Below are 23,197 nucleotides of genomic sequence, written 5' to 3'. Positions count from 1 at the left end.
AACAGAAAGGTGGAAGTAAACAAGGGTATTGGTGATACATAAGGTATGGGTTTGAAGCTCAGCACTGGGTCAGACAGGATGATGGGGCAGTGCACAGCCTGGTAGAACAGGCAGGGAGGGAGCGTCAAAGGAGCAGCAATTTTGGCAGGAGCCAAAGAAAGGCTTAGGTCTTCCTAACGTTCAATTTCAGAAAAGTTGCAAAGCAAAACAATGTTTGCATGAAATCTGATCAAAATATAGGAGCATATATCTCCCGTACGAAGGCTGGACTCTTCCATTTATATGAGATGGAGGAAAATGGGGCAAATATTCTTTAACACTGAGAAATGTATCACTTCAGTACCATTAAACAATGAGTGCGTCCTTGGCAAACTTTGAAGTTTTCAGATTTAAGTTCGTGTGCGAGAGAGAAACTGAAAACAGTAAAGTACAAGTCTCCTTGCTTTGGGATAACATGGAAGTGTGAATTCCATTGTTCCTCAGGTCCCTGTTTTATTTTCCACCCCAGCAAGCACCTTCTGCTCAGCTTTCTGGATCCTTGCTGAAGACATGTCTTTCAAAACCAGCCTTTCTTCACTTTTCCAAGTGACTGAGTAACTGGTTTCCTGTGTTCCGAGCAGCCGGCAATGACGTGGCTGGGTGTTAATATGCAGAGGGGTGGCTCTGGGGCTGGTGAGAGGGTAAAATGCTACGTGTCTGGGTGATTTAAAAAGCAATCGTCGCCTCCACATCAAGCCAGCCTCTTCCATCTAGACAGTCAGAGAGGGAGAGGGAGATCGATCTGAAGCACTTCTAATCCCGCTTCCACATCGCAACATGTCAGGCAACAAGAAGTCGATCACGGTAAGACAAGGGGTGCAATCTGCAGCAGAGCAGTTTCAGATCAAAGTTGCAGTTCACAGTCCGATGTCATCTACTGTATGCGGGGCGGAGAGGGTCCCGATCTGGCATTCAGCTGCCAATTAAGGATTGCCTTTTCTTAAACTTGAGTTCTGTTGAAAGTAGCGACTTAAGATCATTCGAATGGAGTTACTGTCCGTGCAGCACTGTTTACTGGTCGCCAGGCATGCATGCCATGGATAGCAGCACCGCATTCACTGGTCTTCACCAGGCAGCTGCGGTCTGCTTCTGGTTATTTATGCCGAGAGCAGACACAGGAAAGAGAAAAAGAGCAACTTTGAAAGGATATATGTGAGCACAGCAGACGTGTTAATATGAATATATATAAGCACAATGTGAATGTATATATATAATATAAGGATAGTACAATAGTGTTAATGTGAATATAATATATATCTCCACAGCAGAATAGTGTTAATGTGAATATATCTGTATCTCCACAGCAGAATAGTGTTAATGTGAATATATCTGTATCTCCACAGCAGAATAGTGTTAATGTGAATATATATTTAAGAATAGCAGAATAGTGTTAATGTGAGTATGCACACAAACAGAACAGTATTCATTTTCATTTGAAGGATATTTAAAAAAAACATTTAATATTGTACTGAATTTTTCAGTACAGCCAATGATCTGAATAGGTGGGTATTTTACAGAGATTATGTAGGTGTTCATTACCTAGGGCTGGCATAGTTGACACAGAGCTGCTCTTTTCAATATGTTCTAAGTACAGTATGTTCTTGTCTGAGTTATGTAGGGTGTTGCTTGTATGCCTGTGCTGAGTGCAACAAACATTGATTGTGCATTATGAACAGTGGGTCATTCATGAATGCAAACTTTCACAGTTCAGTATGAAATCAGACCTATTCCCCAGTGATGCTGGTTCTTTTGGTATTTCCTTCCATGAATACCAAATAGAGATTGGCTGTTGGCTAGCTACCTCCTGACAGGGGACTCACAGAGGGGAAAAAATGAAGTGCTTTTTACGAAGAAACTACACTAAAACCTATTGTTTTTAAAGGGAGGCACTGATGGTTGTTACAGTAGGTCAATGTGGACGGTGTGACGTTCTGGTGAAGCAGACAGGTCTCCTGTCTGGTGAAAAACATTCGTGAAAAAAGTTTTCCCATTTACATACAGTGCACTATTCATATCTACAATCCTAACGAGTTTCGCTAGTGCATTTCATCAATCCACAGTTGAAGTGTGTCTGCAGTGTTTCCTTTCCAACTTACCTTGGTTGGAGTGAGGAAAATATGTTTTAATACAGCCACAGTGAGGCTTTAACATCATTGAAGAGAATTTTCCATGTCATGATAAAACATTTCTGGGTCAGGCAAAGATGTTGACTTAATGTGGCTTTTAACCTCCTTGATCAACCTTAGTGCTGAGTCAGAGAAGAACTCCGTTTCATTTTGAGCTGGTCTTTTAGATTTAAACAGCTATTTGATAATGAGCAAAACTGCTGAAATTCCTTTCCTTTGAACCTTCTATTTTTCACACGTCACTGTAATACTATCAGATGATTGGAAGGAACAATTTTAGAGCAGGTTAGTGTTCTTTTGGTCAGTTGGGTATCTGACATAGAGAGAAGCCCATCAGCACCTTGCTTAAATGTCCCCAAACCAAGCAACTGAAAATTTCAGCATAACACACTGGAGTGCCCATCTATAATTATATGCACAAATTACACCAAGACACTTAATGGGGCAATACATAAATAAGGACAGCCATTGAATATTGAAAATCATAGTCCAACATTAACTGAAAAATCTCACTAATCAGTCTGAGTCTCTGCTTTTTCTCCTACCACCACACAACATATACATTTTCTCCGTGTTATACTTTAGAATGTACACTGGAAGATTGATAGTACTTGTGGGAGAAATTTCATCTTCTGGGAGTCTCATCTTCTTGGGAGTTTTATGTGTTGATTGCCTCCCTCAGGAAATGCTTGAACAGAACCGTGATAGGACAAACCATACTGTCATAAATCGCAACTTCTACAAGAAGTACTACTGAACGGCCAGCTGAGGGCGCCGCCCGAGGAGTATAAATACTCGGGCGTGGGCCCACCTTGGCCAGAGACAGTCTGGAAACAGGAAGCTAGTGACTACTAACTAGACCTCCATGTTTTGTTACAAGTCGATTAAAGCCTTGCTTTATACAACCAAGTGCGTAGTGAGTCTTTATTACGTCACATACATTATAAGGAAAGAAGTTGCATTTATAGAGCGCCTTTCACGACCTCATGACGTCCCAAAGTGCGTATGGGTTTCTTTGGACAATTGGCCTTTTCTCATATTTTTATTATGTTTATACACAGATTCCACCCCCACCCATGTCTTTCCCTCACACACAAACACACTCTTTTCATCTTTAAAATACAGCAAATAATAGATTAGTAGTGAACACTGCAAGATATTAAGTAATCTTTATCATAGTATTATCCTTTCGAGAGTGATATCTAATTTAGTAGAGATGCTAATTGTCCTCCATGTCTACAAGAGTACGTCCCACCCCCGACTACCTCAGTGGCTCCGAGATTTCCCTTCACCCTCCTTTACTTCTGAGCACCCCTTCCAGCCCTAATCTCATCCCCATTCTAAGCCCATGTTTCAACTTTCATTCCCTCAGCCTACCAGGCCTGCCCCATCCAGCTAAGGCTAGGAGTCAGCACTATCCAAACTTGCCATGTGCCACCAAGCATGATTTTTGTCGCTCACACATTTAAGTTAATAATGAATCATCTGGTGTTATAGTACAGAAGCATAGTTGCCCATAAAGCACTTATACTCAAATGCTTTAACTTTTCTTTAATGAGCAGCAATGGGCTGTGCACATTGAAATTGATAATCAGTTTGCTTCAAACTTTTACTGAACCTTTATCTCCACTGAAAGAGATAAAAGGATTTAAAAGAAAAATTGTATTTGCATTAGTTTTAATACTGGCATTTACATGATGGTACACAAAACCATATGTTTTTGTTCCATCCAAAACACGGCTGACAAGATTTTCAAGCTGACAGCCATACCTCGCTGGAAAGATGTAAACTCCAACTCATGACCTCATTGCAATAAAGCAGCCTCCATTAAAACTGTATGAACAGAATAGTCAAAAAGTAACGGTGTTACCATTTAAATTCCATTCACAAGAATTTAATGAATTTGTAACTTTACCAATCACGTTACTAATGGAATGAGAATGAGGGAACGGTAGTATAGTGGTAATATTACTAGACTAGTAATCCAGAGGTCTGGACTAATGATCTGGAGATGTGAGTTCAAATCCCACCACGGCAGCTGAGGAATTTAAAATCAATTAAATAAATCTGGAATAAAAAGCTAGTATCAGTAATGTTGACCATGAAACTACCCGATTTGTCGTAAAAACCCATTTGGTTCACTACTGTCCATTAGCAGAAGAAAATCTGCCATCCTTACCTGGTTTGGCTATATGTGACTCCAGACCCTCAGCAATGTTGACTCTTAACTTCTCTCTGAAATGGCATTGACCTTGGCACTGGCTATGGACATGACAATGGCACACCCAGCCCAGTGAACCCTGCAAAGTCCTCCTCACCAACAGCTGAGGACTTGTGCCAAAATTGGGAGAGCTGTCAAGCAACAGCCTGACATTGTCATACTCACAGAATCATATCTTTCAGCCAATGTCCCAAACTCCTCCATCACCTTCCAGGACATACCCACAGGAAGGAGTCCTCAGCATTGACTCCGGACCCCATGAAGGCATGGGCAAGGAAGCCTCCTGCTGATTACCACCAGTGCTCCTCCATGTTGAACACCACTTTGAAGAAGCATGGGCACAGAATGTACCAAGTGGCTCGGTAGCACCACTACTGGCTGAGTCCTGAAGGACATAGCTACCAGGTAGTGAGAGAGCCAACACAAGGGAAAAGATTACTTGACCTCGTCCTCACCAATCTACCTGTAGCACTGACCATTGCACAGTCATTGTGGAGACAAAGTCCCGTCTTCACACTGAGGACACCCTCCTTCGTGTTGTGTGGCACTACCACTGTGCTAAATGGGTTGGATTACAGAACAAATCTAGCAGCTCAAAACTGGGCATCCATGAGGTGCTGTGTTCCACCACAATCTGTAACCTCATGGTCCGGCATATCCCTCACTCTATTATTACCATCAAGCCAGAGGACCAACCCTGCTTCAATAAGGAGGGTAAAAGAGCATGCCAGACATACCTAAAAATGAGGTGCCAACCTGGGGAAGCTGCAACACAGGACTACATGCATGCTAAAAAGCGGATGCATGCTATAGACAGGGCTAAGTGATCCCACAATCAACAGATCAGATCAAAGCTCTGCAGTCCTGCCACATCCAGTCATGAAAGGTGGTGGACCGTTAAGCAACTAACGAAGGAGGAGGCTCCATGAATATCCCCATCCTCAATGATGGTGAAGCCTAGCAAAAGACAAGGCTGAAGCGTTTGCAACCATCTTCAGCCAGAAGTGCCGAGTGGATGATCCTTATCGGCCTCCTCATGAGGTCCCCACCATCACAGAAGCCAATCTTCAGCCAATTCGATTCACTCCACGTGATATCAAGAAATGGCTGAACGCACTGGATACAGCAAAGACTTTGGGCCCTGACAACATCCTGGCTGTCGTGCTGAAGACTTGTGCTCCAGAACTAGCCGTGCCTCTAGCCAAGCTGTTCCAGTACAGATACAACACTGGCATCTATCCGACAATGTGGAAAACTGCCCACCTATGTCCTGTCCACAAAAAGCAGGACAAATCCAACCTGGCCAATTACCGTCCCATCAGTCTACTCTCAATCATCAGCAAAGTGATGGAAGTTGTCATTGAGAGTGCTATCAAGCGGCACTTACTCACCAATAACCTGCTCACTGATGCCCAGTTTGGGTTCCGCCAAGACCACTCGGCTCCCGACCTCATTACAGCTTTGTCCAAACATGGACAAAGGAGTTGAATTCCAGAGATGAGGTGAGAGTGACTGCCCTTGATATCAAGGCAGCATTTGACTGAGTGTGGCATCAAGGAGCCCTAGTAAAACTGAAGTCAATGGGAATCGGGGGGAAAACTCTCCACTGGCTGGAGTCATACCTAGCACAAAGGAAGATGGTTGTGGTGGCTGGAGCTCAATCATCACAGCCCCAGGACATTGCTGCAGATGTTCCTCAGGGTAGTGTCCTAGGGCCAACCATCTTCAGCTGCTTCATCAATGACTTTCCCTCCAACATAAGGTCAGAAATTAGGATGTTCAGTGCCATTCACAACCCCTCAGATAATGAAGCAGTAAATACCGCATGCAACAAGACCTGGATGATGTTCAGGCTTGGACTGATAAGTGGCAAGTAACATTCGCGCCACACAAGTGCCAGGCAATGACTATCTCTAACAAGCGAGAGTCCAACCACCGCCCCTTGACATTCAACAGCATCACCATTGCCGAATCCCTCATTATCAACATCCTGGGGGTCACCATTGACCAGAAACTTAACTGGACCAGCCACATAAACCTGCATATAGCCACTTAAAATTGGAAAATAATTAACGCATCAAATACTGTATAAAGTAGTGGTTCAAAGGTGAATCACTGTAGTATTAACTGAACTATTTAAATTCAGATAATGTTCTCGAGAGAACAATATTTAAATGATAAGAAAGCTAGAAAAAACACATGTAAGGAAGTTATGCTAAAGCTAAAGTGAAACATTGTGATGTAGATTAAGTGTGTCATAAACCTTAACTAAAGGAGAAATGGTACCCTCATAGTATAAAAATGCAGTGTAACTAGATTCTTGTTACATTGCACAACTTGACAGACAGTTATACAATGGTACACAATGTGAAGAGACCGATAGTTATTTGAGTTGAGTAAAAGGGGAACCTCACTTAAAGTTTGGCTGATCAGGTTGTGCAATTATAAAATGTGGAGAGCAAGCTCCCACAAACAGCAATGAGTTGAATGACCAATTACAATCTGTTTTAAGTGGTGTTTGTTGAGAGGTGAAGGTTGACCAGAACTCCCCTGCTCTTCTTTGAACAGTGCCATGGGATTGTTTACATCCACCTGATCAGGCAGACAGGTCTTCAGTTTAACATCTTATCTAAAAGGAATTCAGCAATGCTTTACTGCCTTCGGCCTAGTATTGTGCTCAAGTACCTGGAATGAGATTTGAACCCATGATCTTCTGATTCAGAATTGAGAGTGCTACCACTGAGCCAAGCTGATATAATTTAATATATTTCACAACTTTTAAAGGGGACGGACAGATGGACTCTTTCAATTTTTTGATCCAGACATGCTTACAGATTTAGAGACATACAATAAAAGCACAGCGATGTGACTAAGGGACAGTGTCATAGAATACAACAACTCAAGATTAGCAGCTGAAAATAGAGAACAACATTTTTAGCCTGTCAGTATGTTGTACAGATACAGATAAATGACAGGTTAGGTTAAGATTCACAAGGATATTAACACAACTCTTTCAAATTGTCCAAGAAATTACTGTTTAAAAGGAACTTCCAAAGTTCAGTAGCGTGCAATAGGAAACATGAAGATTGCAAAATTATTTTCGGTTGGACAGAGAAGCGTTGTAGTCAGAGTTTTCACTCAAACAATTTCTGCCACACATTTTTTCACACATTGCATTAGCTCAATACTGTATATGCAGTTCTCAACTTGGGCTAAGTATTATAATAAAAGTTTTAACATTCCAATTGAATATTTAGTTTGTTGACGACATTGTCAGTGCTTTTATAGCAGTTCCGGCATATATGCAATTATATACATTCCCTAGTCCACCCCAACTGGCCAATGTCACGTGATGATCTGGCCCAGAGTCATGGTTCACGTAAAGCTTAGATGCTTGATACAGCTCATTTCGGTCTGAAGATCACCCAATAGCCTGAGCAGACCTGTACCAGATAAACCCTGTCCAGGGAATCTTCCTCTAAATTCTGAATTGAAATTTTCAGCAGGGTTTTAATCTCGTGGTTCAGTGCCTGAGCATCATTATTGCCACAACACTTAGCAGTATTTAGTTTCTGGGTTTATTTTTTACATAAAATTATGCTAACAAATTTGAGCTAAGACATCAACATAAAGAAAGAGTTGCTAGGACTTATTAAAGTTATATTTTTTTGGAAAGCTATAAGGATGTCACATAAGTCTTTCTTCTTCGGATCTCTCTGGTACCATTTTAAAAAATTATTTTAAAAGTTATACTGAATGTTGTCGGTGAACGTGGTGTTGTACTGAGGAAGGAAAGTCCCACTCTATGTTGAAACAGGTCAGTAAAAGCCCAACCACCAAGAGACTCTTTTCTGAATGTATTGCGAGTAATCTAAAGCCACTGGATTTATTTTTTCACAAATAAATCATTGACTTACAAGCACTAGATTCATTGGGGCGGTCAGGACTTCCCAATGGCTTGAAACGATTTATTTTCTTTCACCCCATTGCTATTTTTTCTGTGGTAGAAGACAAATCTTTTTACTGTGTGGTGTGAGGTGTTTTTTCTCCCTGATGTCCTACTGCTTTATGTCACTGAATAAAACTGTACCTCGATGACAATGGTCTAGGTGCCAGCTCACAAGGGAAAATATCTGTTCATGCAGCTTCGTATTCTCCGATGACAACTTTGCTAACTCACCGGTATGTTTACATTTCCCAGACTACTTCAGATAAGCTACTACCTACCAACTACACCAGATCAATATGTAAGGCTGCAGGATTCACTTCCAAGATTAGTGGAAACTATCGCAATATTCAAGATTAAATTGGATAAGCAGTTGAAGTCATAAGGGAACAGGGTGGTTAAATGTGACTAGAACTATGTTCTCGTGTGGAGGGTAAATGGCAACATGGGCTGGTTGGGCCGAATGGCCTGTTTCAATGTTGTAACTTCTAAGTATGAGGTACCTGTTCTGCAAACTCCTATCTGCCTTGCTCACCATAGCTTTCCTTTCAAATACATTTAAAGGCGAGGAGACAGCAGCAGGATCCATGTTATTACATGACCTTGATGGTGCACTGGTCCTCTGCATTAATTCGTTGAAAATTGGTTGAAATGCAAACAAAACTTAGACAAGAATCTTTATGTATATCTTCCTTTGAACAGTTAGTAAGTGGGTACCAAAAATTGACCATTATTAGTACTACAGTGCAGTACTGAGGGAGTGCTGCACTGTCAGAGGTGCCATCTTTCGGGTGAGATGTTAAACCGAGGCCCTGTCTGCTTTCTAAGGTGGACATAAAAGATCCCATGGCACTATTTTGAAGAAAAGTAGGGGAGTTATCCCCGGTGTCCTTGCCAATATTTATCCCTCAATCAACATCACAAAAACAGATTATCTGGTCATTTTCACATTGCTGTTTGTGGGAGCTTGCTGTGCGCAAATTGGTTGCCGCATTTCCTACATTACAACAGTGACTACACTTCAAAAGTACTTCATTGGCTGTAAACTGCTTTGGGATGTCCTGAGATATTAAAAAGCGCTATATAAATGCAAGTTCTTTCTTTTTATCGACCCATGTAAGGCATTATAGAAGGCAAAGCTGTTAAATTCATGCCAACAGACCTATGAAGAGATCTGTGTTCCCTTCCACAAGCGTTCACGATCCATGAGTCTTGACTTTCCGTAGGGAATTGGACTCTTTGCATTGGAAATACTAAATCATGACCAGTGTGGCTCCACATTATTCATGACTTCTAACTCAAATTATGTCTCTTTCCTCAATGGAATGAATCCCAAGTGATGAATACAGGGGTCCTCTTTTTAACCTTAATGGCAGCAGATTTACACAACACTGAACAGGGCTTGAGTAAAGTGAGATTACAGAATCTGTTGAACGTACGGTGTGAACAGTGAACGTATTCAGTATTGCACAGTATTGGATTACAGTGACGGCTGAGAGCATCTACAGTGATTTTTTTTTAAGTCTTTTAAACACTGTTTTACTGTTTCACACACCTGGCACACCATAGCGTCAAACTGTTTTAAAATTATAGCAGCAAACTCTGCCAACAAGAACTGTTAGTGAAGTAATTGCTGCAGTTCTAGCTGATGCTGTAAAGAGGGGAAGGCCTCCACAGTTAGGAATTTTTTTTACAAATGGAAGTTTTATTAAGTTCCTCACTGGTAATTTCTGCTGATTGTTTTTCCTGGAAGATTCAGTTTGAAATTTTGCCCACAAAGGAAGCTGTCTCTGTGACTCAACCATCACTGAGGTTTCACAATGTAAACGGCCCAGATTGCACATATTATCCTGAAATCACTGCTCCTATTAGAATATGATAGGACAATATTTTGCAACAGTCTCTTTAATTAAAGTCCTGAGTAGCTTAATGCTTGTTAAATCAGGGCGCCTTTGTCCATGAAATAGTATCCTATTAGTACCCTTGCCTCAGCTCATCTGCTGCTGAAACCCTCATCCTCTAGACTTGACAACGCACTCCTGGCTGGCCTCCCACATTCCACCCTACATAAACTTGAGGTCATCCAAAACTCGGCTGCCAATGTCCTAACTTGCACCAAGTCCCGTTCACCCATCACCCCTGTGCTCGCTGACCTACATTGGCTCCTGGTTAAGCAACACCTCGATTTCAAAATTCTCATCCTTGTTTTCAAATCCCTTCATGGCCTCGCCCCTCCCTATCTCTGTAATCTCCTCCAGCCCCACTCCCCCTGAGATATCTGCACTCCTCTAATTCTGCCCACTTGAGCATCCCTGATTATAAATCGCTCAACCATTGGTGGCCGTGCTTTCTGTTACCTGGGCCCTAAGCTCTGGAATTCCCTGCCTAAACCTGTCTGCCTCTCTACCTCTCTTTCCTCCTTTAAGACGCTCCTTAAAACCAACCTCTTTGACCAAGCTTTTGGTCACCTGCCCTAATTTCTCCTTATGTGGCTCGGTGTCAAATTTTTTGTCTTTTAATACCCCTGTGAAGCGCCTTGGGACGTTTTACTACATTAAAGGTGCTATATAAGTACAAGTTGTTGTTGTTGTATTATAAATAACTGTGAAGATAATGCTATTCAATTCTTATGTTCTCACAAAACAAAATAAACATCCAAGTATTAATGTTCAACTTTCAGTGCACTGTAAGACTGTAATTGTTCACTACCAGTGATAAACGGACCATGATGACACTGTGCTGCTGCATGTTTTCCATTAAAATATGTGCTCATCAGATCCAAGGACGTCAGGTGCTGAGGAGTGGAACATGTTCCCATTTTCTGCCTTAGAAAAGTCATTAAGATGGCTGCTAAAAGAAATACAAAAATCCAGCCTGGTGCAGTGGGGTTGGTGGTGGGGAGGAGCTGTTTTGAGGCTGGTTGAGTTGTGCCTGACCTGGAAGTGCTTGATGTTGACACAAAGAGGGTAACGTTAACCTAATCCGCCTGGCGGGAACTGACCAGATTGGATTGGGTGCCCATCTTACGTCCTTTACATCATTTTTAATGGAAAGTAAAATCTTTCAACCAGATGTCCAATAACCGGCCTTAACCCCAGCCTCTCAAGAGCACCCCCTATTGCACCAGGGTGAATTTTTCCAGACCAACTAGCTTCACGACTTTTCTGGGGCAGATTGCCAACTTAGAGCTAAATGAAGTTTGTTGTGTGGACTCGAACCCACTAGGAAATGGGTTGAAGTTCAGCAAATCCTTTTGTGGAACCCTTGTAGAAGACAGAGCGAAGGGATTCTCAATCTGTTAGTCAAAGCTGAATTTGAAGGCAGGCCCCAGACGCAGCTGTTAATATACGGGAAACAATTGCTATCCCACAGTTAGTAGTGGAGATTCGGTGCATTCCCAATCTGGGATGAATATCTTGGCCTGGCATGGGCATGTTGCTGGCTGGCAACCTGTCCACCACATGAATTGGGATTTTTAAACTCACTTCCATGTGCTTGGGGGCAGCATGCACATTGGATTACCATTGAGCTCCCAATTGTGCTATACATTCAGAAAAGAGTCTCTTGGTGGTTGGGCTTTTATTGACAGCACACCTGTTTCAACATAGAGTGGGACTTTCCTTCCTCAACATTCAGCTTGATCGGCTTTTGCACATCCTTAGTAATTATTTACAGGTCTGAACTAGGAATCAGATCACCTGCCTTTACTCTCCCTAATTTCTACCAATTCTTCCATTTCTGCCCATCTCTCCAAATTTCTCTCTTCAAAGCTACTTCTCCACAATCAGTCTTCCCAAAAATGACCAATGAACGTCAACTCTTCAGCTGTAGCTGTGATATGCTGGGAAGAAATAGATCTGGGAGTTTAGTCGGCATATTTTCATTTTATGTTGCAATTTAAAACCAGATTCCAGATTGGGGAGGACAGTGTTCCTACCTACTCAGGTAGGGTGGGATTTGCATACTTGCAGATTCCCAAAGCATCTTGAGACTTACAATGTGAAAGGTCCAACTGAAGAATGCAAGCACCAGAGATGGAGCAGTAGGAAAAGCAGAGTGCAACGAGAGAGAGGCTCCAAGGATTTTGATGGAGCATAGGGAGCAGGGGTGCCTGCTAAGTTAATGTGAGAGGAGGACATTAGGAAGTAAAGTTTCACGTGGAGGCAGTTACTAAAATGGTGAGCAAGGATTAAAGGAGGGGAGAAAGTGGGAAATTGTCATGGTACACATAAAGTTGGTGAGGTTTTTTTTAGATTTAGTTGGATGCATTTTGGTATTTGCTGGCTACCCATTCCCCTGCACTTCCTTGAAAAATGTCTACTTTCTTACAATTTAGGTTCTTGCCTTCCTGGGCCTAACCAAAACATAGCTCACTGATGGCGATTTGCACTCACTGGGGGTGCCTTGCTTCTCTGAGTCCAATAGCTTCACCCTACCTTCTCCTATTAGACTTGCCCTTTACATTAACTCTCCCACTTGCATCCATAGCCACCCAATGACCTGGGCAGTCCTTTGACCTTACTATCAGATGAATATCTCCAAGGTCACAATTACTGATGACCATCTCTGGCCATTTCTTCATTTCTGTTTGTCATCATGCACATCACTCTTCCCACCTTTAATCCATCCACCTTCTTTTGCTGTCCCTGGATTAGAACTCCTTCACCTGCAGTCTTTCCAACTTTGCCTCTGGCATCGACCCCTCATTTACTCTGCTCAATAAATGCCTTACTACCATTTGAATACCCTTGTTCTTGCTATATCCTGGAAGTCCTCCACCCCCACTGCTCTCCCTGGTACAACAGGCATCTCCTTGGTCTCAAGTCTGTGGGCCAGATGCTACAGCACATGGAGTATGTCCAATTTGGCTGCTCATTGACAGATTTATCTTCACCATATCAAGCAGTAAAGCCTTTCTCTCTCTTATGCTAGAGTAGTACTGGAGGGCAAGAACAATCCCAAACTTCTCTATACAAGTACAACCCGACATCTCCTCTGACCTCTTTCCTATGCAACCTCCATCCTCACCTCTGTTTGAGATAAGAGGTGATCATGGACGTCTTTGTTTCCAAAATTGAGATCAGTGCTTGGCTGTCTCTCTCCCCACACTGTACTCTCAAACTACTCACTCCTCCTAATTGTTCTCCCAACCTAGCTCCCATCCTTACACTCGGCAGTGTTTCCCCATCTCTTCCCAAGCCCTCATTAAGATTTATTTCATTTAGGGAGTCTGCCATCTGTCCTGTCAACCTCTTCAAACCCATTTTCTCAGGAGCCAACCTTCTCTACATAGCTCTACATAGCCAGGCTCACTGATATTGTCAGTCTCTCTCTTCAGGCATTATTTCCACCCTCTTATAACACTGTCATCATCATCTCCTGCTTAAACAGTTAGACCCCACTATCGTCTTGACTGCTGTTTTATCTCTATCCTACCCTTTTTCCCCAAGAAATTGAGCCCACCACCTGCTCTGTCAACCTTTTCAAGTCCATTTTCTCAGCAGCCAACTATGCACTCACCTGTCCTACCATTCCCTGTATGAATCCTTTCAATGCAGTTTCCGTTTACCCTACAGCACCGAAACCACTCTGGTCAAAGTAATCAAAGACATTTTATTTGACTGTAACAGCTCACTGTCCTTCCTCATTCTCTTCAATTTTTCCTTCACTTTTAACACCCTTCATTCCTGTTCACCACCTCTCATCACAGTCTACCTCCATAGCACCATGCTTTTGTTGTTCTATTGCTACCTGTGCCAACACAATCACTGCACCTCCTCACATGGTTTCTTTTATTGTGTCCTCATGGTGAGCTCTGTTGTTCTCAAATGGTACCTTCTTGGTTCATCCCATTTATGGTCTACTTGCTACTCCTTGTTGACTTCATCTGCAAGCATGGGGGCAAACGTAAGCTGATGATACCCAACTGTACCGCACTGTCACCACCATTGGCTCCAGGGTTATTATTTGACTTCCTCTCTGACAGTAAGTCCTGGATGAGACAAAACTTCCAAAAGCTCAACATCAGCACAACTGGAGTCATCCTGCTCAGCTCTCGCTATCACCAATGAGCTTTGGTGCTGACTCCATCAGCCTCCCTACCTGCTTGCTGGGACTGAGACCCTGATGGCGTGTAAACTCAGCATTCTCTTCAAACCTGAGCTGAGTTTTCTGCACCATATACAGTCCATCACCAAAACAGACTTCTTCCACTTCTGGAATGTTGCCCGTTTATGCCCCTACCCCTCTGATGCTGAAACCCTCATCCACGTTGTCATCATCTTGAGTTCCAACTTCTCAAGTGCTCTCTAATCCAGCCTCACTTCCTCTATCCAGACTACAGCTAATCCAGCATTCCTTGATTCAAGTTCTCTCCTGAACTATCGCCAGGCCTATCCTCACCAAGCTCCACTGGTTCTTTGATTTCCAGCAAATCTGGATCCTTGACTTCATTTTCAAATCTCTTCACAAGCTTGTCCCACCCTGGTAATCATTTCCAGCCATACATCCTGACCCAGCCCACATCCTTCACTCACTTGATTCCCAATCACTCCTTGTTCTCCATCCCTTCTGCCCCACATCAAACACTAATCTTACAGTTATGCCCTTACCCTCTGAAACATTCTTTCAAAACCACTTTGCCTCACTACTTCTCTCCCTATTTTCACAAGCCAGCCTTTCTTTGGGTTCCTGTCCTTCTCTAGTCTCTAATTGTTCAATCTTCCCAACGTCTTGCCTCTTACCCTGACCCTGTCAGCTTCCTTAGCCACTGTATGAATGTAAGTTGTTGTTGATGCTTCAGGTGTCTTTGATGTCCTGACTATTCCAAATTAACATTGTTCCAGAGGTACTAATGAATGGCTGCTTAGCCATCCATTTGATCATTTATAAAATGCACATGTTTAGCCACCTTGCATGCTATGAAGACTGCATCATTTAAGAGAGGGCTGCAAGGAAGTTTTCACTGTTTTACTTTGGCACAGAGAGTTTTCTTCAGGAATTGTGAGTGATTTGTTCAATTCTCAATGATTATGTGATTTTTTTTTAAACCTGCTGTTATCGCTGGCAGGTAGAAACGGGAGAGTTACTTTTGTTCAGTTGATGCTAATCATAAGATTTACTGGTTTATAATGTATTTCATTTTCCATTATGCTCTATCTTATCACCAGAATCTTTGCTAGGTGTAAATGTTAAAAGTTAGGATAGGTTTTTGATTTAGGATTAGTGTTCCCATTAAAGCTGGTCTGATAACATCAAATATTTACCAAAGTATTGTTGCCTGGTAAAATTATTCAGTTTGGCATGTTGTACTTGCTGAATTAAATTACTCATTAAAAAAAACACATTCAAGAAATAATACCTTCACCGCACGGACTGCAGCGGTTCAAGAATGCGGCTCACCACTACCAATTAGGGATGGGCAACAAAAAGCCTGATCTGAAAACTATTCTTTCAATGACGGAAATGTAAATTTACTTTCTTTAAATCTTTGCCAGGGTGAAATTTATGCACTGTCCTAGTTTCAGTTGTTACTCGCTACACCTTCTTGTTATGTTGCCCTATTAGTTGTCATGAATAGGGCTCAATTTACAGTAATGGGGTGTGGCCTAAATTTTACAATGCTTGAATTAACAATATGTGCACCACTGGAGACATGAATTTCAAGTTTCAAAGACAATGGCACAGTGTAAGATGAAACTTCCTTAATTACTTAAGTAACAGCCTCCATTCATGCAGTTCCTTTGTGAAAACTATCTTAAGTTGGTTGTGCAGTTTCCAGAGACTCTCGACTGAATGCCTTCATTTTGTTCCTAGTTTTAAATGGTGCTTGTTTGACCGTTGCATTGTCCTCCGGCTGTACCTTCTTGAATTTCTGAAATTATGATGATGATACCAAGCTCCTCTTGCTTAATGAAAATTTGAATCCTCTCACTCACTTAACTCTTTCTTTTATGCTGTTTCACTCTTGTTTGGCACTATTTCCCATCAGCATGCTGTCTACAGCTGGGGATTGCTACAACAAGACATGCATACAGTCGTTTGGTGTGTGGAACAACACTGAAAAAGCGGGACTATTTCTGAAAACGTAAGCAGCAAATAAGCTAGCAAACATTGGAGTGCATTACATGGATTAATTGGGGTACCCAGGCATCACAAGCTCTGTCTCATTCAATTTGAGATGGAAGACTCACAATGGACAATGCACAATGGAGTGCCCCAGTTCTCCATCAAGTATTGGCTACAAATTTCAATAAAATGTGAAACTTACATATACCTATTGAAAAATATTTTTGTTTTCACTATTACCTTTATTTTTAATCATCATGGCCTTCAGAATTCTAGCACACTAGCACAACACAAAATATCAATATTTCTTTACCTTATTAACACATCATTCAATAGGAACAGAATAATGGTAACTCTGCCCATTATTCTATCTCTTGAGGCCTTCATTGATGCACTATTAAATGTAAGAATTCGAATGAAAGATGGAGCAGTCAGTCAAAGTAAGCAGACAGAAAAAAAAAACTTGCATTTATATAGCACCTTCCACAGCCTCAGAAAGCCCCATTTCACAGCCAGTGAATTATTTTTGAAGTCTAGTCACTGTTGTTTTGTAGGCAAACATGGCAGCCATTTTATGCAAAGCAAGGTCCCATTCAAAACTGGTAAAAACAAACTTGTAATAAAAGTGGGCATGACACTAGACCACCTAGGAACTCAAATAGACCCCCCTCCCCATCACTATGTTGCACTATAAACCATAATTCCACTCAGGATGTGAATCCAAGGTTTGATCTCCCTTGATCTGCTGCAGTATAAATTGGGAGAAGCACAGAGAAGTGAGGTTTATTGGAGGCAATGTTATAAGGAGAACTCAAGCTGTAAAGTATTTTCAGCCTTGGTTGAAGTTGTATTGATGTACACCATTTACAGACAGTGGTTTGATTCTAGAAAGCAGCAGCCTGAAAGCAGGGTTTTAATTATTATATTGTGCAAAAGCACTGATGCGATGACTTAGGAATTAGCGTCGAAACACAATGTAAATCCATGTAGATGTCATTGAAAGACTGCTTCTTTGTGAATGAATCCCACAATTAACCAGAAGTCCTGTTGTTTCAGAATGGAATTAGTGAATAACTAATTAGTGCCAATATAAGCTTGGCTGAATCGTGCCACAGTATAGGTTTAACCTGTCAGCATCCTTTGTTCAAACTTGGGAAAGTTTTATATTTGCCTATAGCTTCCATTTCCAACTAACGGGGTGACAATAGTCCGATTTATGTTTATAAGACCGCTAACTAAAGCCTAATCAACACATGCGCCATGATAACTGTAGAACAAGGACTGTCTGTGAAAGGAGAGTGGGGAAGCCTAGTCAGACTCACCACATCATCATTTGCCTCAATGTTGACTGTCTGCAATGTTCTAGTCAAGAAAGCGCACTGATAATAGACTCGTAACTCACAATTAAGCACAATTGCAAGCTAATCCGTGATGTACACCAAACATATCGCATTTGCTCTTCTATTATATATCACAAGGCAAATTAATTCTAACTCAGAAAAGAGAACTCTTGGAAGTTTTATATTTGCGTCTGGTTTACACTCCCACTAACAGGTTGGCAATAATCCAGTTCTTCTTTTGTACAAGATCGCAAAGTTTAGAACTTGAGGGAAAGGCTGCTTTTAATGGACTGCATCCTGTTTTTGTTAATCTACTAGGACATGAGTTTAAGTAAACAAAAATCCTCAATCATTCTTTTCCCAGTATCATCTATTAAAGAACAGTACAATGTGTGTCTTGTTTAATGCTCATTTGCTTTATTTATAAAGGAACATGTGACCCCGCGATCAGTGATGGTTGTATCAGTTACACTAATTTTTATATTATTTTCAACTAAAAACAATTACAGTATATATTTCTAAGACTCATCAAAAAGCTTGTTCCAGAAGTAGTTGTAGCATCTATAGGCAGTTCTAGGAATTGAACCTGTCTAAAAACTCCCTGTGTAAATCTCCCATGTAAGGTTAATACTGGTGACCCCCTGAGTTTTGGAGTCAGCCCCATTTATATTACAGGGTGGACTTCAGATCACTGTTGACAACACACAGAATGCTGCAGGTTAAAGGTCATTATTGTGCCAGAGGGAGGGAGAAAATATAATTGGCTGAGTTAGGCCTAGCTGCTCCTGTACATCTGCTAGAGCCACATCAAGACTCCCACAGGCAGAGGCCTAGAAGCAGCCTACGTGTTTGCCTTTTCTGTCCAGAAATGGGGCATCAGGCAGCTGGGGGCCTAAAGAAAGGGGTGACAAAATACGAAGCAGAGATGTCAATGATAGATTCCTAGTCTGACAGGCACAACCAAACGACACGTGGTAAACTTTCTTTTATTTACTTTCTTCTTGTGTTTCTTCTATTGTATGGTAATACTTGAAAATTGGTCCCAGTAAATTTCTTTCTGGTAAAATGCCCTGTCAGAAAATTGCTAACAAATAACACTTTCTCTTCTCACAGGAAATTCAGAAATCCACCAACGTGGTCTATCAGTCCCATCATGTTAGTCGAAACAAGAGAGGCCAAATTGTTGGCACCCGCAGTGGATTCCGTGGTTGCACTGTCTGGCTGACAGGTAACATGTTATCTAAGACTATTAGTATCACATGCAAATCTTTCAACATAATTATAGTAAAGACAACACACACCCCACTCCAGAACTTTTCATTAATCTCGTCATTGCTCAGGCAATAAGCATAGTGCTCTGTGCTCTTTCAGCAGGTTTGTGCTTGCAAGTGCAATACTGCTCCTGCTACTCAAACTGGAGCTAGTCTGCAGGAGCAGAATTGGGGAGGGGGCAGGTAATCCCAGATTACAGCAGCAGTGGGGATCAGAATAACAGGTGGGGGAAAGCTGCCAGATCTGGAGCAATAGCGCTGGTACCATTGGCTTTTATGGTGGGCTTGTGAGGTAATACAAAAGTGTTATAGGAGCTGGAGAAACAGCACACCACTCAGAAACTTCCCATCTGAGCCGATGGTACAGGTACAAGCATTGCTACCTTTCCCACTCCCAATTTTGACAGAAGATATTCTTCTCAGCAATTTTCCGATCATCCTTGGTGGTGGTTGTACCAATGATTCTTTCTTTATTTTATTTTTTACTTTCTTTCTTTCTTACTTTCTTTCTCTCTCTCTTTCTTTCTCTCTTTTTTCTCTCTCTTCCTCCCAGTAATGTTATGCCACAAAACTATTCTTTCAAGTGAGGCTGTTCAATATGAGACATTGAAACGCAAATGTGTTACTGTGAATTTATTGAATGTTAACTTGTCATCAGGAAGGCCTGAGAATTTTAGAATGCTCATTCCAAATAAATTGATGTCAATATTTTCTATTCAGGTCTATCAGGTGCTGGAAAGACCACCATTGGGTTTGCACTGGAGGAGTACTTGGTCACCCATGGTATTCCTTGTTACTCTTTGGATGGAGATAACATTAGGCAAGGACTAAACAAAAACTTGGGTTTCACCTCTGAGGACCGTGAGGAGAATATCCGGCGTATTGCTGAGGTGGCCAAACTGTTTGCAGATGCTGGACTTGTCTGTATCACTAGTTTTATCTCTCCATTTGAAAAGGTAAGTTCATTAGAAAGAAGAAACTGTTCATCCTTGACATGTTGCATTATGTAAATTCATTCCAACCTCCATTGTCTAGATAGATGTCACTGACCATCATCCTCTTAAAACAACCTCTAATTCAACACGGGAGCATTAACCTGTGAATAATTTGAATCTCAATCTTGGCCACCTGCTTAAGTTTTCTGTAAACTGTAACTGTTGGGCAGGTTCTCTGGAGCAAAGGAAAAACCCCAGCTGGGAAAGGATATACCAAGAAATTGGTCTCCTGGGGATCAATGAAGGAGCAGCATTTATGGTACTGTGGAATTGTCGACAGAATGGGTTGTCCCAGTTCCTAACCAAAGAGGATAGCTTGGATGTAGAGCACCAACCTGGGGGCAGAAAACGGGACGTGGGGAGAGGAGTGCTAAACCCTTTTAAAAACCACAGAAATACTGTAGTTCTGCCATACACAGTTGTAAATGATTGATCTTGGTGTAGCTGCCAAATATTGGAAATTAAATAAGGAACATGGTTCCTTTTCTGTAGATTAGCCATAATTTTTAGCACCGAGTTCCATGATTGGTTATTTATGGAACCAAATGGCATCCTTCTGCAATCTACCCATCAGTCTGAAAGATCAGTGTTTCTTACAAATATTTTAACAAATGGTGGGCTTGTGGCGACACGCCACCACTGGACATAATCCGCTCACGGCGGCACAGACAGTCTAAGCAGAAGCCCCCAGCCGGGGGCCCTTTCCTCCAGCAACTTGTTTCCCGCAGGGACAGGCTGCCGGGAGCACTTCCTGTCTGGGAAGTATTTAAGTGGATGCGCGGGCTTTTCTAGTTCCTGTTTGTCATGTGGTTGGAATAAAGCAGTTGTGTTTTCAATAGCTCTGGTCTCGACTCCCACGTTTGCCGCGGTATCTCAACACTGGTGACCCCGACGCTCAGGACGAATCCTAAGCTAGCATGGCGGATACAAACGCAGTCACGGTTAAATTACCAGACTTTTGGGAGAACCTCGCCGAAGCCTGGTTCGTTCAAGCTGAGTCCAGATTCCGGCTGAAAGGCATTACAGTCGACGCCACGAAGTACGACTACCTCGTCGCCTCGCTCACCTACGCTACAGTCCCCAAGGTTTGGGCAGCGCTGCAGAATCCACCAACAGAGGGCAAGTACGAACATCTGAAGGCTGCGCTACTTAAAAAATTTCAAACGTCCTCTTACCAGCGCCACTGCCAACTCCTGGACCTCCCCGGCCTTGGTGACGCTTCACCATCAGACCTGCTTTCCCACATGCTGTCCCTCTCAGACGACAAAAACCCCGGCGCCCTTTTTCGCACGCTACTCATTCGGCAGCTCCCCGCCAGCATCCGCCCGCTCATTGTGGAGTCTGACTCCACGGACCTGAATGATATAGCCGAAAAGGCCGACCGGCTGCTCTCTGCACAGGCCGCTCGCGACGTCGCGCCCGACCTCACGGCAACGACCACGCGGGCTTTCCGGGCCGCTAGGCCCGACCGCCCTACCACTCCGGGTCACTGCTACTACCACACCCGTTTTGGCGCTAGGGCTCAACGCTGCACGCCACCGTGTACCTTCAAACCCCCCCCCGCACCGGCCCCCGCGATGGCCGCGGGGCAGAAGGAGCCCCTACTGTACGTCACTGACGACAGAACCAACCGCCGATTTCTGTGCGACACAGGGGCCCAGCTCAGCATCACCCCCGCCTCCGCCCTCGAGATCCAACGCGGCACACAGGGTATCACACTGGCTGCAGCCAATGGCTCTGAAATCCGCACATATGGCACCCGCATGGTCACGCTCGACCTCGCGGGCCGCCGCTACCGCTGGGAGTTCCTCACAGCCAAGGTCCTCTGCCCACTCATCGGCGCCAACTTCCTACGAGCCCACGGCCTCCTTGTCGACATTCCGAGGCACCGCCTCGTCGACATCAACACTATGGCCCCCATCCCCGGCGCCTTTACCCCGGCCCGTTCGGCCGGCCTGACGACCTACTGCCGCGCCAGAGCCACGGACGACTACTCGGCACTCCTAGCTGAGTTTCCCGCCCTCACTAACCCGACCTTTTCGGCCAAAGCCGCCAAGCACGGTGTGGAACACTATATCCCCACCACCGGCCCCCCAGTTTCTGCCCACGCCCGCAGACTCAACCCGGCCAAGCTGGAAATCGCGCGGGCCGAGTTCACCACCATGGAACAACTCGACATCATCCGCCGCTCCAGCAGCCCTTGGGCCTCGCCCCTCCACATCGCCCCCAAGCCCGGCGGAGGCTGGCGCCCTTGCGGGGACTACCACCGCCTCAACGACGCCACCACCCCCGATCGATACCCGGTGCCACATATCCAGGACTTCTCGGCCCGACTGGCCGGACGAACCGTCTTTTCCAAAGTCGACCTGGTGCGCGGTTACCACCAAGTCCCCGTACACCCCGCGGACATCCCCAAAACGGCCGTCATCACCCCATTCAGCCTGTTCGAGTTCCTGAGGATGCCCTTCGGCCTCAAGAATGCAGCACAGGCTTTCCAGCGCTTTATGGACTCAGTCCTCCGGGACCTGAACTTCCTATTCGTCTATCTAGATGACATTCTCGTGGCCAGCTCCTCCAAACAGGAACACCTCGAACACCTTCGCATCCTGTTCGGGCGCCTAGCCCAACACGAGCTCATCCTCAGCCCGGCGAAGTGCCAATTCGGCCTAACCGAGATCGATTTTCTCAGTCACCACATCACCCCTGCTGGGGCCGTCCCCCTGCCCAACAAGGTGCAGGCCGTCCAGCAATTCCCCCGCCCCACAACCATCAAGGGCCTCCAGGAGTTCCTCGGGATGGTGAACTTCTACAACAGGTTCATCCCCAGAGCCGCAGCCCTCATGAAGCCCCTATACGACTCCCTCCAAGGAAAATCCGGCAAGATGGACGTAGCCTGGACCACTTACACGGCAGCCGCCTTCGACGCCACCAAAAACGCGCTCGCCGGCGCCACTCTGCTCGCGCACCCGAGGGCCGATGCCCGGGTCGCGCTCACCACCGACGCCTCCGACCACGCGGTCGGGGCCATGTTCGAGCAGTGGGTCAATGGCGCGTGGCAGCCACTTGCCTTCTACAGCCGCCAACTGCGCCCCCCGGAGGTCAAATACTCCACTTTCGACCGCGAGCTTCTCGCACTCCACCTGTCGGTCCGCCATTTCAGGTTCCTCCTGGAAGGCCGCCCCTTCACCGCGT

The 23,197-nt window shown here is 43.9% G+C and overlaps 1 protein-coding gene across 1 annotated transcript in view; it reads left to right on the top strand.

Moving 5' to 3' along the window:
• Window positions 1–599: 599 nt before the first annotated feature.
• The window catches only part of papss2b (3'-phosphoadenosine 5'-phosphosulfate synthase 2b), a 73,704-nt gene continuing 51,106 nt past the window's right edge, over window positions 600–23,197 (top strand). The window contains exons 1-3 of the mRNA XM_085994874.1: window positions 600–843; window positions 18,853–18,967; window positions 19,731–19,966. Of these exons, the coding sequence (XP_085851000.1) occupies window positions 817–843; window positions 18,853–18,967; window positions 19,731–19,966 (378 nt within the window). The 5' untranslated portion in view covers window positions 600–816. The remainder of the gene's footprint in view (window positions 844–18,852; window positions 18,968–19,730; window positions 19,967–23,197) is intronic.

Source organism: Somniosus microcephalus, chromosome 8 (assembly GCF_052327205.1).
Source record: "Somniosus microcephalus isolate GS21.2 chromosome 8, FLI_Smic_1.0, whole genome shotgun sequence".
Classification (NCBI taxonomy): Eukaryota; Metazoa; Chordata; class Chondrichthyes; order Squaliformes; family Somniosidae; genus Somniosus; species Somniosus microcephalus.
This window is presented reverse-complemented; position numbering and strand designations above follow the sequence as displayed.